The following is a 12,021-nucleotide window of genomic DNA, read 5'->3' on the forward strand; positions in this document are numbered from 1 at the left end:
GAGGACAAGCGCTTTTCGCCCGAGGAGATCTCGTCGATGGTCCTTACGCGCATGAAGGAGACAGCGGAGAACTACCTCGGCCAGGAGATCAAGCAGGCTGTTGTCACGGTCCCTGCGTACTTCAACGACCAGCAGCGCCAGTCGACGAAGGATGCCGGTGCCATTGCCGGCCTCGACGTCAAGCGCATCATCAACGAGCCCACGGCCGCCGCCCTCGCGTACGGCTTGGACACGAACGCCGGTGCCGATGGCTCGAAGACCAACATCCTCATCTTCGATCTCGGTGGTGGTACCTTCGATGTGTCGATCCTCTCGATCGAGAACGGCATCTTCGAAGTCAAGTCGACGGGCGGTGACACGCATCTCGGTGGTGAAGATTTCGACTCGAACATGGTCGACTTCCTCGTCACGGAGTTCAAGCGCAAGAACAAGGGCCTTGACCCCACGTCGTCGGCTCGCTCGATGCGCCGTCTCCGCACGGCCTGCGAGTCGGCCAAGCGCATGCTTTCCACGACGACGTCGGCTTCGATCGAGGTTGATTCGCTCTTCGAGGGCGTTGACTTCTCGTCGACGATGACGCGCGCCAAGTTCGAGTCGCTCAACGAAGAGTGCTTCAAGCGCACGGAGGAGACCGTCCTCAAGGTGCTCGCCGACGCCAACATGCAGCCCGGTGACATCACGGAGCTCGTCCTTGTCGGCGGTTCCACGCGTATCCCCAAGGTGCAGAACATGCTCTCGGCTGTCTTCGGCGGCAAGGAGCTCTCGAAGTCGATCAACCCGGATGAGGCCGTCGCGTACGGTGCTGCCGTCCAGGGCGCCATCCTCTCGGGCATCCGCAACGACGCCACGAACTCGCTCCTCCTCGTCGATGTGACGCCGCTCTCGCTCGGTATTGAGCTTGTTGGCAAGGTCATGTCGGTGCTCATCAAGCGCAACACGGCGATTCCCGTCAAGAAGACGCGCATCTACACGACCGAAGAGGACTGGCAGACGACGGAGAAGGTCGTTATCTTCGAAGGCGAGCGTGCCTGCGTCGTCGACAACAACAAACTCGGCGAGTTCGAGATCTCGGGCATTGAGCGCGCCAAGCGCGGCGAGCCGCAGATCGAAGTCACGTTCGAGATCGATGCCAACGGTATCCTCCACGTCTCGGCCCGCGACAAGAAGACGGGTGCCAAGAACGCGACGACGATCTCCAACAACCGCGGCCGCCTCACCCAGCAGGACATTGACCGCATGGTCGAAGAGGCCGAGAAGTTCAAGAAGGATGACGCGCAGATGCTCAAGCGCATCGACGCCCGCAACGACCTCGAGGGCTACCTCTACCGCGCGCTCGAAGCCGCCTCCAAGAAGAACGACGCGGCCGCCCAGACCGCGCTTTGCGAAGCCCGTGACTGGATGGACGACAACGAGGAACTCACGGTGCGCGAACTCGAAGACAAGCGTCGTGTCCTCGAGCGCACGTACAAGTATTAGATCATCATCGCTGCTCGCCACCCACGCTAACTCTAATAATATGCCAGTGGCCGCCAACACAATATTTAGTCTCTTACTATAGTACTACGGAATAGTCCCGTAGTTGAAAGACGGCCGGGTTCTGCTGTTGGCCGTGGACGTCGCGTCGCCTCGCAGCAGGTGCGCGTGGATGAAGCTCAGGAACCGGAGCGCGTACTCGGGTGGTGGCAGCGCCGTGATCTTTCTTCGGTCTTGCACGAACGAGAGCACGAGGTGCTGGAGCTTCCACGCGATCGTGTAGTGCTGCAGAATGTCGATGAAGCCAACATAGTACACTTGGCGCTGGTCGGCCGACACGATCGCATTCTTGGCCAGCGACTCCTACGCCACGTTTCTCACCTTTCCATAAGCATATCCTAGTACCTCCGAGTCCTTGGAGGCGTCAAAGGGGCGGATGCCCAAGATGCAGCTGTAGTCCATGATGCCCATCTCCTGGAGGAAGCCGCAGTCGCTCGTCATCTGCGTGAGGAGCTCGAGGCGCACGTCCGACGTGACGTGCAGGTACGTGCCGCGGTCGACAAACTCGTCGTCGTGGAGCAAGTGCGTTGGTTTGGGCTGCGGCGGGCTCAGCAATCGAGTCTCCGGTTCGCGAATGTAGACGCGCAGCGGCGGCAAGAGGGCAGGCGCGAACGTGCCCTTGAGGTCATACCGCTCGTCGATGCGGTCCGTGCAGAGCACGTTCTCCATGACGACAAAGAACATTTTGTTCCAGCCCACGGGCAGCTGCATCCTACGAGAGCACGATATACGATCTGAGAGCGATCGGGAGACGACGTACGAGTGGCAGCCAACGTAGCGCACAAGGAGGCTCTTGGGCTGGCTGCGCACGTACGCGTGGTACGCCGGCAGGATGCGCATCAGGAACGCGTGCTCGTCCTTGGTCATCGTCTTGACAATGTACTTGCGGTCGTTCGTAAAGTAAAAGAGCATGCCCGACTTGCCCTCGGACGCGGTCTCGGAGAGCGTGCCCGTGAAGCTCGTCTCGTACGCGCCAGCCTCGATGCCCGCGAGCGACCGAAGGTTCTCAAAGATCCGCGGCGCGTAGTCGGTGAAGCCGAGCTTTTCGTAGTAGACCTTGAGCTTGTTCGAGTTGAGGCGGACAGTGGTCGCAAGCCGCTTCTTCTCGACGTACAAGCCCGGCGCGTCGAGGTCTGTCTCCTCCATGGACCGCAGCGACCCGAACGAGTGCGACCGGCTCGGCACGACTACGTCGGATGTCGAGTACGTTGCAAAGACGGACCGGGCGCGCTCGAGGCGGTGCGGCGACGCTTCGCGCAGCTCGTGCAAGCTGCGGATGATGCCCACCGAGGTATATCTACCTCGTATCAGATACCAGTGTTTCGAGAACAGAAGCGCTGTCTACCGCAAGAGGTCTTTTCGAAGCGACGTGCTAAAGTGGTCGGTCATGCCGTCGCTGTCGTCGGCGACCGGCGTCTCGGCGCGGCCACCGCCGAGGTGCTCGACGAGGTCCGTGTTGATGCTCCAGACGGCGAGCACGAAGAGCGGGTACAAGCCAAAGACGACTGCGAGCGTGAGCTGGATGTGGTGCGCGACGACGCCCGAAAAGGACTGGAGGTAGTCGCTGTAGTAGAGGCCGCCGCAGACGACCCAAAAGAGCCCGTACATGACGAGGTACCGGAAGTACTGGAGCAGCGACCGCCGCTTGGCGCGATATGTCGAGTCGAGCTGCCGCCGCGCAAAGCGAAAGGTCGCAAAGAGGAGCACGCCGAACGAGACGAGCCAGACGACAACGAGTGGCGCAAAGAGGAGGACCCAGTACGTCTCGTTGGTCTCGCGCACGCTCGCCGTGCGGTGCACCCAGCAAAGGTTGAGGCTCGAGAGACCGTAGAGACGGAACGAGTACATGGCCGCGGCCGAAATCGCGCTCAGCGACCACGTACTACACGCATTATGAGCATTCCAGACCGAGGACCAGTGGCGCGGACATGGTGTGGTACGTCCACGTCTTGACAGCGTAGCCCATCCACGGGTTCATGAGCGCAATGAAGAGATCGAACGACAGCATGAGGTACCAGAGACCGCTGCCGAGGAGGAAGAACTAGCATCCATCATCGCATGAGCCAATGTACTGGCACCGCCAGCCGCACCTGGTTGTACATGGACAAGAGGACGCAGTCGTCGTCTGTGACGGCGCCGTCGCCCTACAAGCGCGCTGTAGCCATCCTGCGCGGTGGAGAAGGAGGTAGATGTCATACCTGCAGAAAGTACTGCGCCACAAAGCCGAGCGTGAGCATAAAGTTGCAGTAGACGTGCCAGACCATGAGGTTGGCCGCGGGATGCTGCCGCTTGAGCTGCGGGAAGACCATGTACGAGAGCAGCGTGCAGAGATGCAGCGCGCAGCCCACGAGGCCCATGTACAAGTACACGCGGCTGCTGGCCGCCACGTCCAGCGCGTCGTAGGCCGCCATCGCAAATCTTGAATCCGCGTTATTTTATTGCATTAGCATCACCAGGTAATTAAATACGAGCGACGCATCCGGATACGGGGCAGCCGGCACCGAGTGTTGGCAGCAACTTCAACTGCCGCAAGCCGCCGAGTCTCAGGGGCGCTGGACGACGCGGCAGGCCCTGCTGTCGGCGCCACAGGCCCTACGACGCATGGTCGTTGGCTCAGAGCCAACTGCAGCAGCGACGACTGCCGAACGGACGCGGTACACGGAAGCGAGACGGTAGCAGCATGCCAAGGCCAAAGGGTTGCCCAACGACCCGAGTGCACGCGTGTGAAGAATGTGGCTGCATGGACCGGCGCACGGGGTCGGACGCAGCGGCGACGTGTCGCGTCAGGAACGTTGGCGGCGCATCCGGATACGGTGCCACGGCGTGCGGAAGATTTTGGGCAGAAACGACCGAAGCCAAGAAGCGACGATGGCCAGCTGGATGCGCTCGGGGGTACGTCTGCATGGCCAGCGACTGCGTCTCATGCGCCGAGTGAGCGTAGCTGCAGAACGTCGTCGACGGATCGCGACGGTGCGTGGGCTAGGCTATCGCCAGCTTCTGACGGCTAAAGTCTCTAGGCTCAAGGAAGAGATCCTCCAAAACGCAGGCGTCTACGGCGCCGGGTATTCGGACCCAGTCCTCGAAGCACGCACGCAGCGGTAGTGCACTCTCGAGACAATGCCATTGACACGACCGTGTGTATGTAGGTATGCACAGCACAGCGTTGCGATCGACCGGCTCCACGCAGCGACGACGACGTACATCAAGCAGCTCGACGCGCTATCGGTCGCGTCCACGAGCCTCGCGCACGAATTCAAGAGCTACTTCAACATGCAGCTCTCTCACGGTACGTCCGATTTGTATTGGGAACACGCTTGCATGACGTCCATGTAGCCACGGGCCAAGACGACGCGTCGGATGGGCTTGTGGGGTGCGAGTGGTGCTTTGTCGAGAAGGGACACTCAGGCTCCGTACGCTAGGCAGCTCGCCCGCGCGTCCGACTGTCTCGAGACGCTGCACTGGACGCTCAAGCAGCACGTCGTTGACGCGTCGGCGTCCATGCTCACGGAGAAGGTGCTCAAGCCACTTGGCAAGCTCAAGCAGGACGCTGCTGGGACGCAAAAGACCATCCAGCAGCGCAAGCAAAAGGTGTGTGTTTCCATTTTGCCGCGGATTTCTCACGCTACATGCAGATCCTGGACTTTGACGCGCTTCGGCGGTCCACGGGCACGAGCCGTCCGTCGGCGGAAGCACAGACGCGGCTGCGCACGTCCGAGGAAGCGGTCGTTGCGGTCACGACGCAGCTCAACGCGGCGCTGGACGCGCTCGAAGCCCAGCGTGGATACCTTCTTCGCACCGAACTTCTCTCGCTCTCGGCGTCCCATGTACATGCCACCTCGACCCTTATGATGATTGTCCAATATCTGTGGATACATCTAGGTCTTTGCATCGAGCAAGAGCGCCGAGACCTTCCAGCAGCTCATCCCGCTCATGCCCGGCATGGGCTTTTGGCTCACGGAGCTGAGTGGCAAGTCGGCGGGCTTGGTGGACCCGACTGCGGGTCCGGTGCCTGGTATCTTGGACTATGCGGGGCCAGACGCTGTGCTCTCGTCGCCGGTCAATGCGATGAGCCTCCTCGATCTCCCAACGACCGACGTTCCACGCTTGAACGACCAAGACCCGTTTGAGGTACCTTGGGCCAGCACGTAACTTTGCTCACGAGCGCGACGTAGCGCATGCACTGCGCGCAGCAGCTGGCGCAAGAGACGTACCAAGCGGCGCCCGAAGCGACCCGCGATGCAACGCCAACGACGAGCAGCAACCCCGTCGATGCGTTCGACGTGGGACTGCAGTGGATGAGCTAGAGCGATACCAGATGCGCCACCATTGCATTTTACAGACGTAAGAATAGCTACAACACGGTTTGCTCTTCCAAGCTAGCTGCTGCTCTATACGACTACACTACTACACTGTAGTACTGGCGGTGGATTCTCGTGATAACGGACTTGAGAACAGCGCTGTGATGGGATGGCGCTTGCCACAGAAGTTCTATGGCCTGTAGTTGATACACGACTCCTCGATCCATTCTAACGTTATTTGGATAGATGGATAGTTGGATAGATAAGGAAATTCCCCGCGCGCGCGGAAACTTCAAACTGGGTTTGGCCGGGCAGAGGTCGCGACCGGATAATGTCGGGTAGTATCCGGCGGTGTTTCCATGCACCATACAAATGGCCCAGTGATTTGTTTTAAATTTCAAATCTGTATCCGGATTTTACCCAGTCAGACGCTACTGTGGACGGCGACGGTACGCGCGCATGGTCCTCGACGGCAAAGCTCATCATGGCGCGACGGTGCTAGGTAGACAGCAGCATGATCCGGTCCCCGATGCTTCGCTTCGGCGAGAACGAGACCGACATCTTCCTCCTTGACGTCAGCGTCTGCGACGTCCCGGGCGACACGGGCCTTGGCACCGCGCTCATGGTCGAGCGCAACAAGCTCGCCGAAGAGGCAAGGAAAGACCCGCTCAACATCGAAGTCATGAGTCGCCTCCTCAAGAACTGCGCGCGCCTCTACAGCCAGCACCCGCGACCCGTCGAGCTGCTCTTCCGGCGCGCCATGACGACATTCCAGCGCCAACCGCTCGACTCGGCAGGCGCCGACCTCTGGATCGAGATGCTGCTTGGACTCGGCGCGATACTAGCAGCTGACACGATGAAGAAGCGCGATATTCTGAGCCAAGCGTCCTTCAGCGCCCATGTCAAGGGCAAGACTGTCTTTTACGAGTACTTTGCCAACTTTGAGATGCAGCAGAGTACGTATACGTCGATACCATCGTTCCACTCAAGTCCAACCTGTAGATCGATCTCAGGCCGCACAAGACCTCCTCAACAAGGCTGTCGAGAAGGACATGCTCACACCAGAGGCGCGACAACAAATTTGGGACAAGGTGCAGCGTACACAGCCAGATGCGTCCCAAGCTCCGCGCGAGTTTGTCTCGCGACCACCCGACACACCCGTGCAGACGTCCAGGAGCTCGCACGTCTATTCGACGCCACGCAACTCGACGACGCCTGCGGTGGCACGGACGACGAGCACGACGCTGCGCACTGCCAGCCTTGCCGAATCGTGGACAACACCCCTCCAAACCGAGCCTCGGACGACCGCTGCTGCACCGTCGTCGGTCTTGCGCACGACGAGCCTCTCATCGGCACTCACGACGCCGCTCCCGTCGAAGCTCGGCAACCGAGATGCACGTTCGACACAGCGAAAACCCCAAATTCGGCCCAGCTTCCAACTGGGTACCTGCCGTATTGCTCGCATGAGCCGCTCACGCGTCCATAGGCTCGATCGGTCTCCCAATGCGCGTGCGGCAGTCGGCCGCGTCGCCCATGTCCCAGGACGAGGAAGATGACAAGGAACATAGCCCACCGCCGCCACTGAATCGCCCGCTCGTGACTGGCATCAAGCGCGAGCCCAAATACAGCGAAGACGACGATAAGGAAAATAGCCCAGCCGCGCCATCAAGCCGCCCGCTCGTCGACGGCATCAAGCGCGAGGCCAAGTACCCCAAGGTACCAAATTGCGCTCGAGTTCCACCGTGCAAATGTCGCTATGATAGAAGGCTCCGTTCCAGGAGAAGGACATTAGCTACATCAAGGACTGGAACCCGGCTCGCACACCGTCAGCAACGGAGCCGACCAAAGCAAAGCGGGCATTGGGCTACTTGGACCCCAACTCTCTCGAGGTACACAACGTGCCCGCGAGCCCCGCCGTATCAGACGCCAGCGACATGGAAATTGAACTCTCTCGCCAGAGCGTCCGCGACGACGACGAAGACACGGCGTTGCTACTGGCCAAGAAGACGCCGCCGAGCGGTCGGAAGCGCGCCTTGTCGCCGTCGGTCGACCACGCCCGGTCGCACGCGCCGTCAGCCAGCTCGACGCCCTCGAGCGCAAGTCCGCCAGAGCCAGCGACACCGTTTCGCAACTCGGATGTGTCCTCGGACGTCATCGCGCGTCTCATCGACTCAAAAAACCACATCGTGGTACGACCTCTGATCGGTTTGGACAAGATCTCATGTGCGAATCAGGTGAATGGCGTGACGTTCTTGAGCCTCAAGCAGATTGGCAGTGGCGGCAGCAGCAAAGTCTTCCGCGTCTTGGGACCCGACATGCAGACGTATGCGCTCAAGAAGATCAAGATGAAGCGCATGGACGACGCGTCCGTCATTAGCTACGAGAACGAAATCATGATGCTCAAGCGTCTCCAAGGCTCGCCGTACATTATCAAGCTCCTCGCCAACGAGATGGACTACGAGGGCAAGGTGCTGTATGTGGTACGAACCTCGTCGCGCTGCTCGACCGCCAGCAACCTCTTCGGTCGTAGGTCATGGAGCAAGGCGAAATCGACCTCAAGGACAAACTCAAGGAGCTCAAAAACAACCAGATCGTGCTTGAAGAGAATTTTCTGCGTATCACGTGGCAGCAAATGCTGCAGGCAGTGAATTACATCCACAACCAGCGCGTGATCCACGGTAGACCAATCCGACAACCACTACTAACAAAGGCGTGTCGTAGGGGACTTGAAGCCAGCCAACTTTTTGTTTGTCAACGGCGCGCTCAAGCTCATCGACTTTGGTATCGCCAAGGCGATTTCGAACGACACGACCAATATCGTGCGCGAAAACCACGAGGGGACGGCCAACTTTATGCCGCCCGAAGTTGCGTCCGGCATCGTCGCGACGGATAAGGGCGCGACGCCCAAGAAGGTCGGCCGCGCCGGCGACATTTGGTCGCTCGGGTGCATTCTGTACCAGATCGTGTACGGCGACACGCCGTTCGGGACGTTCAACAACATTTTCGAAAAGTTCATTCGCATCTCGGACCCAAACCACGCCATCACGTTCAAGAAGCTGCACAACAAGCCGCTCGAAGACGTGATCCGGTCGTGCCTCCAGCGAGACCCAAAGCTCCGACCGACCATCGAAGGGCCCAATGGCTTGCTCGAGCATCCGTTTTTGAACCCGAACAAGGGCGGGCTGACACCGTCGACGCTCGAGACGACCTTGGCCAAGGCCACGCAGTTCATTTACGAGCACGGGTGCTCGCCCGCCGTCGTCGACATTGCCGACCGACTCCAAGCTGCTGTGAGCCACCACCATCTCGCCAACGTCGTGCCCAACTCGCAAACCGCCCTGTAATCGTTCTCGTCATATTAATTATTTGCCCGCCTTGGCCTTTGTTGTTGTTAAGTAGGTCAATTATTTGTTAGTGAGCAGAGCTCTCTGTTACGGGTCTGTTGTTGGAGCTGCTGGCGCCTTGGACTTTGTTTACTAGTATCTCGTACTGTACGCTTGCGTGTCAATTCGACTAAGTGCGATACCTCGCACTTAAACGGCCATTTGCAGAGGTGACGGCCAAGCTCTTCGTCGGCCTCGACCTGTCGACGCAGAGCATGACAGGCGTCGTGGTCACTGCGACGCCGACGCCCAAGCCATTCGCAGTCGTGGCGTCCAGGACCTTCCAGCTCGACGACCGGCTTCCGCACTACGGTAGCCGCCCACATGCAGCTTTTTCCTGGCACATCGAACGGTAGGCACGACCAAGGGCGTCCTGATGCACGGCGCGCACGTCGAAGTGCCCAGCTTGATGCTTGTTGAAGCTGTCGATGAGATCCTGCTCGAGCTCTCGGCGGCCGTGGAAGCGGCGGGGTACTCGATGGCCAACGTCGTCGCAGTGAGCGGCAGTGCGCAGCAGCACACAAGCGTCTTCTGGAGCGACGCAGAGCTCCGCCTGCCTCACGACGCGTCGACAACGCTGCATGACCACTTGCAGGACGCATTTGCGCCCGCGAACGGCCGCAGCTGGATGGACGCGACAACGACAACCGAGTGCCGGGCGCTCGAGGCCGCTGTTGGAGGCGCCCAGCGGCTGGCCGACATGACGGGCTCGCGCGGCTACGAGCGCTTCACGCTGATCCAGCTGCTGTCCATGGACCGCAGTCTTCTTGAGCGCGCGGGGCGTGTCAGCATTGCGTCGTCCTTGCTCACGTCGCTCTTCCTTGGGGCGACGGCAGCGGCATGAACCTCATGGACATCGCGACGCGGCAGTGGTCCAAGGACGTTCTTAAAGCCGTGGAAGATTGCTGGGCGCCATCGTCGACGCTCGAGCGACTGTTCGGGCCGGCGCCAACCGCGTCGCACATGTCGCTCGGTCCCATTGCGCCGTACTTTGTCGAGCGCTTTGGCTTTGCCGAGACATGCCGCGTGATTCCGTTCTCGGGGGACAATCCGTGCACGCTCGCAGGTACAAATTTAGTCCGTTCTAGCTTCCTTCTACCAGCCATGAGTAGGCATGGGTTTGGCCTCGGTCGGGGATGTGGGCATTTCTCTCGGTACGTCCGGCTGCATGTTTGTCGTCGCCGCGCCAGAAGCGATCCGCCCGTCCGGCGAGGAAGGTCACGTCTTAACCAACCCCGTCGACCCCAACACGCTGATGGTATCATCCTTGCGGCTGCTGTTGAGAATAAACTTACGCTGACCGTAGGGTATGCTTTGCTTCAAGAACGGGTCCTTGGCCCGCGAGGTACCCTCGGTTGAATTGGCCACGACCTCTGCATATTTGCGCTATAGAACGTTCGCGATCGACGCGCCGACGGGTCCTGGGCCGAGTTCTCAAGACTCATGGACGCGACACCGCCAGGCAACAACGGTGTCATGGGCTTCTTCTACCTCCAGCCCGAGATCACGCCCGTGGTTCCCACCGAGTCGGCAGCACCGACCCTTAGCGACATCCATGGGTATATGGCGGACGGAAGCACCTTGGACCTATTGCACGCACCCCCCGCCGTTGAAATCCGCGCCATGGTCGAGTGGCAGTGCCTTGCCATAGCGTGCCACCTGCAAAAGCTGTACCACGGCCCGATCGCGCGCCTCATCCTGGCAGGCGGTGCGTCCGTGAACCGATCGCTCGTCGAGACGCTTGCCAATGTCTTCAACGCACCCGTGTACATTGAAGACAACAAGGTCAACACCGCGGCGCTTGGCGGCGCACTGCGTGCGCAGCACGGTGTCGCGTGCGGCGACGCCGGCATGTACCGTCCGTTTGACCCGAAAGTCGGCCTCGAACTTCGCGCGACACCAGCGCCAGAGACGCGCCACGTGTACGAGCACATGATTCGTCGGTTCCCGAGCTTGGAAGCGTCGGCGATTGCGGCCCAGCGACAACGCCATGGCCCGTGAAGGTTTCAGTTTATATTGTTTTGATTTTGATTCAGGGCGACCGATTGGTCCTTGTAATCCAATCAAATGCGGGGAAAAATGATCCTAGCGCACACACTGCCTCGCACAGCTGCATGACTTCGCAATTGTCAGAGGGAAGTTGTTGTTTCTTTACATTGACTTGGGAGCTGGGGAGAGTTGCAATACCCATGTCACACAACTCTCTTGGTACTCGACGTACATGCATGATGTACACGTAGCCAGAATATGAAGATATACTGTGTTCGCCGTGCACAGGACCTTGCCGCTGGGATGCATGCGGGGCCCTTGTCCAATTGGTCTCTAGGTTCGGAGCTTGCACGTGGCGGTGAGCCTTTTCCGCTGCGAGCGAAACCAAGCGCGCTATCGACCCGACCTTGAGGATGCCCGTTATCTGCAGTGCGCTTGAGCTGGGCACGGGTCTTGAAGGAGGTTCGTGTTTGTAGCGACAATGGCTTCAGGGGCGTGGGAGGGGACTCCAGCATTTCGAAACGTCTGTATCACAAGCTGAAGTCACTTCTCAGGCGCAGCGCTCGATGCGCTCTTGGCACTCTTGACAGGTGCTCCCGCCCTCGAGACAATGACGTTGAACGAGTGCACATGGAGCGATTGCCAATTTGACGTCGTCGCATCGGGCCTCCGCAGCTGCATCAACCGCGGTGTGCGCGACATGAGCCTCGTATTGTTCCATCTGACGAGCTTTGCACCACTTGCTGCTACTCTTTGCGGCGCGCGTAGCTCGCACGGAGTCCGAATCGAGTTGACGACGAGGCAGCAGGCAAGTACGC

The 12,021-nt window shown here is 59.9% G+C and overlaps 7 protein-coding genes across 8 annotated transcripts in view; 5 read left to right on the top strand and 2 right to left on the bottom strand.

Annotated features, from left to right (window-relative positions):
- Nucleotides 1-16: 16 nt before the first annotated feature.
- SDRG_05816 (hsp70-like protein) lies at nucleotides 17-1,540 on the top strand. The gene has a single exon (XM_008611557.1). It carries the CDS (start codon nucleotides 37-39, stop codon nucleotides 1,474-1,476), a length of 1,440 nt encoding a protein of 479 aa, XP_008609779.1. The 5' UTR covers nucleotides 17-36; the 3' UTR covers nucleotides 1,477-1,540.
- A 20-nt stretch (nucleotides 1,541-1,560) lies between these two features.
- On the bottom strand, nucleotides 1,561-3,944 carry SDRG_05817 (hypothetical protein; the record flags this gene model as incomplete). Its single annotated transcript, XM_008611558.1, has 7 exons — nucleotides 1,561-1,836; nucleotides 1,879-2,245; nucleotides 2,294-2,830; nucleotides 2,879-3,415; nucleotides 3,462-3,574; nucleotides 3,624-3,677; nucleotides 3,732-3,944. 7 exons carry the CDS (start codon nucleotides 3,942-3,944, stop codon nucleotides 1,561-1,563), a joined length of 2,097 nt encoding a protein of 698 aa, XP_008609780.1.
- Nucleotides 3,945-4,004: 60 nt separating this feature from the next.
- Nucleotides 4,005-5,921, top strand: SDRG_05818 (hypothetical protein). Its single transcript, XM_008611559.1, has 9 exons — nucleotides 4,005-4,425; nucleotides 4,475-4,503; nucleotides 4,551-4,631; nucleotides 4,680-4,819; nucleotides 4,867-4,903; nucleotides 4,953-5,121; nucleotides 5,166-5,357; nucleotides 5,413-5,661; nucleotides 5,706-5,921. Exons 1-9 carry the CDS (start codon nucleotides 4,264-4,266, stop codon nucleotides 5,835-5,837), a joined length of 1,191 nt encoding a protein of 396 aa, XP_008609781.1. The 5' UTR covers nucleotides 4,005-4,263; the 3' UTR covers nucleotides 5,838-5,921.
- A 308-nt stretch (nucleotides 5,922-6,229) lies between these two features.
- On the top strand, nucleotides 6,230-9,188 carry SDRG_05819. 2 transcript variants are annotated; one of them, XM_008611561.1, is made up of 8 exons: nucleotides 6,230-6,280; nucleotides 6,334-6,787; nucleotides 6,834-7,274; nucleotides 7,318-7,547; nucleotides 7,595-8,020; nucleotides 8,066-8,311; nucleotides 8,362-8,509; nucleotides 8,553-9,188. In XM_008611561.1, exons 2-8 carry the CDS (start codon nucleotides 6,346-6,348, stop codon nucleotides 9,173-9,175), a joined length of 2,556 nt encoding a protein of 851 aa, XP_008609783.1. In that variant the 5' UTR covers nucleotides 6,230-6,280; nucleotides 6,334-6,345; the 3' UTR covers nucleotides 9,176-9,188. The 2 variants fall into 2 exon arrangements, with proteins under 2 accessions (XP_008609783.1, XP_008609782.1); XM_008611560.1 differs by having other exon boundaries at nucleotides 6,338-6,787.
- Nucleotides 9,189-9,429: 241 nt separating this feature from the next.
- SDRG_05820 (hypothetical protein) lies at nucleotides 9,430-10,058 on the top strand (the record flags this gene model as incomplete). Its single annotated transcript, XM_008611562.1, has 2 exons — nucleotides 9,430-9,526; nucleotides 9,571-10,058. The coding sequence occupies 2 exons, from the start codon at nucleotides 9,430-9,432 to the stop codon at nucleotides 10,056-10,058; spliced, it is 585 nt and encodes a 194-aa protein (XP_008609784.1).
- A 5-nt stretch (nucleotides 10,059-10,063) lies between these two features.
- On the top strand, nucleotides 10,064-11,215 carry SDRG_05821 (hypothetical protein; the record flags this gene model as incomplete). The annotated part of the gene is made up of 4 exons (XM_008611563.1): nucleotides 10,064-10,280; nucleotides 10,327-10,472; nucleotides 10,521-10,559; nucleotides 10,607-11,215. 4 exons carry the CDS (start codon nucleotides 10,064-10,066, stop codon nucleotides 11,213-11,215), a joined length of 1,011 nt encoding a protein of 336 aa, XP_008609785.1.
- Nucleotides 11,216-11,949: 734 nt separating this feature from the next.
- SDRG_05822 (hypothetical protein) overlaps nucleotides 11,950-12,021 on the bottom strand; it is a gene marked incomplete at both ends in the record, with an annotated part of 804 nt that continues 732 nt past the window's right edge. The window contains one exon of the mRNA XM_008611564.1: nucleotides 11,950-11,971. Within this exon, the coding sequence (XP_008609786.1) occupies nucleotides 11,950-11,971 (22 nt within the window). The remainder of the gene's footprint in view (nucleotides 11,972-12,021) is intronic.

The sequence above is a fragment of the Saprolegnia diclina genome, assembly GCF_000281045.1.
Source record: "Saprolegnia diclina VS20 unplaced genomic scaffold supercont1.15, whole genome shotgun sequence".
NCBI classification, from domain to species: domain Eukaryota; phylum Oomycota; class Saprolegniomycetes; order Saprolegniales; family Saprolegniaceae; genus Saprolegnia; species Saprolegnia diclina.

Bases quoted from the DNA above. Each gene is read 5' to 3' on its own strand.
- SDRG_05816 (XM_008611557.1), top strand. From the start codon at position 37: ATGGTCCTTACGCGCATGAAGGAGACAGCGGAGAACTACCTCGGCCAG.
- SDRG_05818 (XM_008611559.1), top strand. From the start codon at position 4,264: ATGTGGCTGCATGGACCGGCGCACGGGGTCGGACGCAGCGGCGACGTG. The intron at 4,426-4,474 runs GTACGTCTGCAT...GAGTGAGCGTAG, and splicing joins CCAGCTGGATGCGCTCGGGG to CTGCAGAACGTCGTCGACGG. The intron at 4,820-4,866 runs GTACGTCCGATT...ACGTCCATGTAG, and splicing joins CAACATGCAGCTCTCTCACG to CCACGGGCCAAGACGACGCG.
- SDRG_05819 (XM_008611561.1), top strand. From the start codon at position 6,346: ATGATCCGGTCCCCGATGCTTCGCTTCGGCGAGAACGAGACCGACATC. The intron at 6,788-6,833 runs GTACGTATACGT...TCCAACCTGTAG, and splicing joins CAACTTTGAGATGCAGCAGA to ATCGATCTCAGGCCGCACAA. The intron at 8,510-8,552 runs GTAGACCAATCC...GGCGTGTCGTAG, and splicing joins CAACCAGCGCGTGATCCACG to GGGACTTGAAGCCAGCCAAC.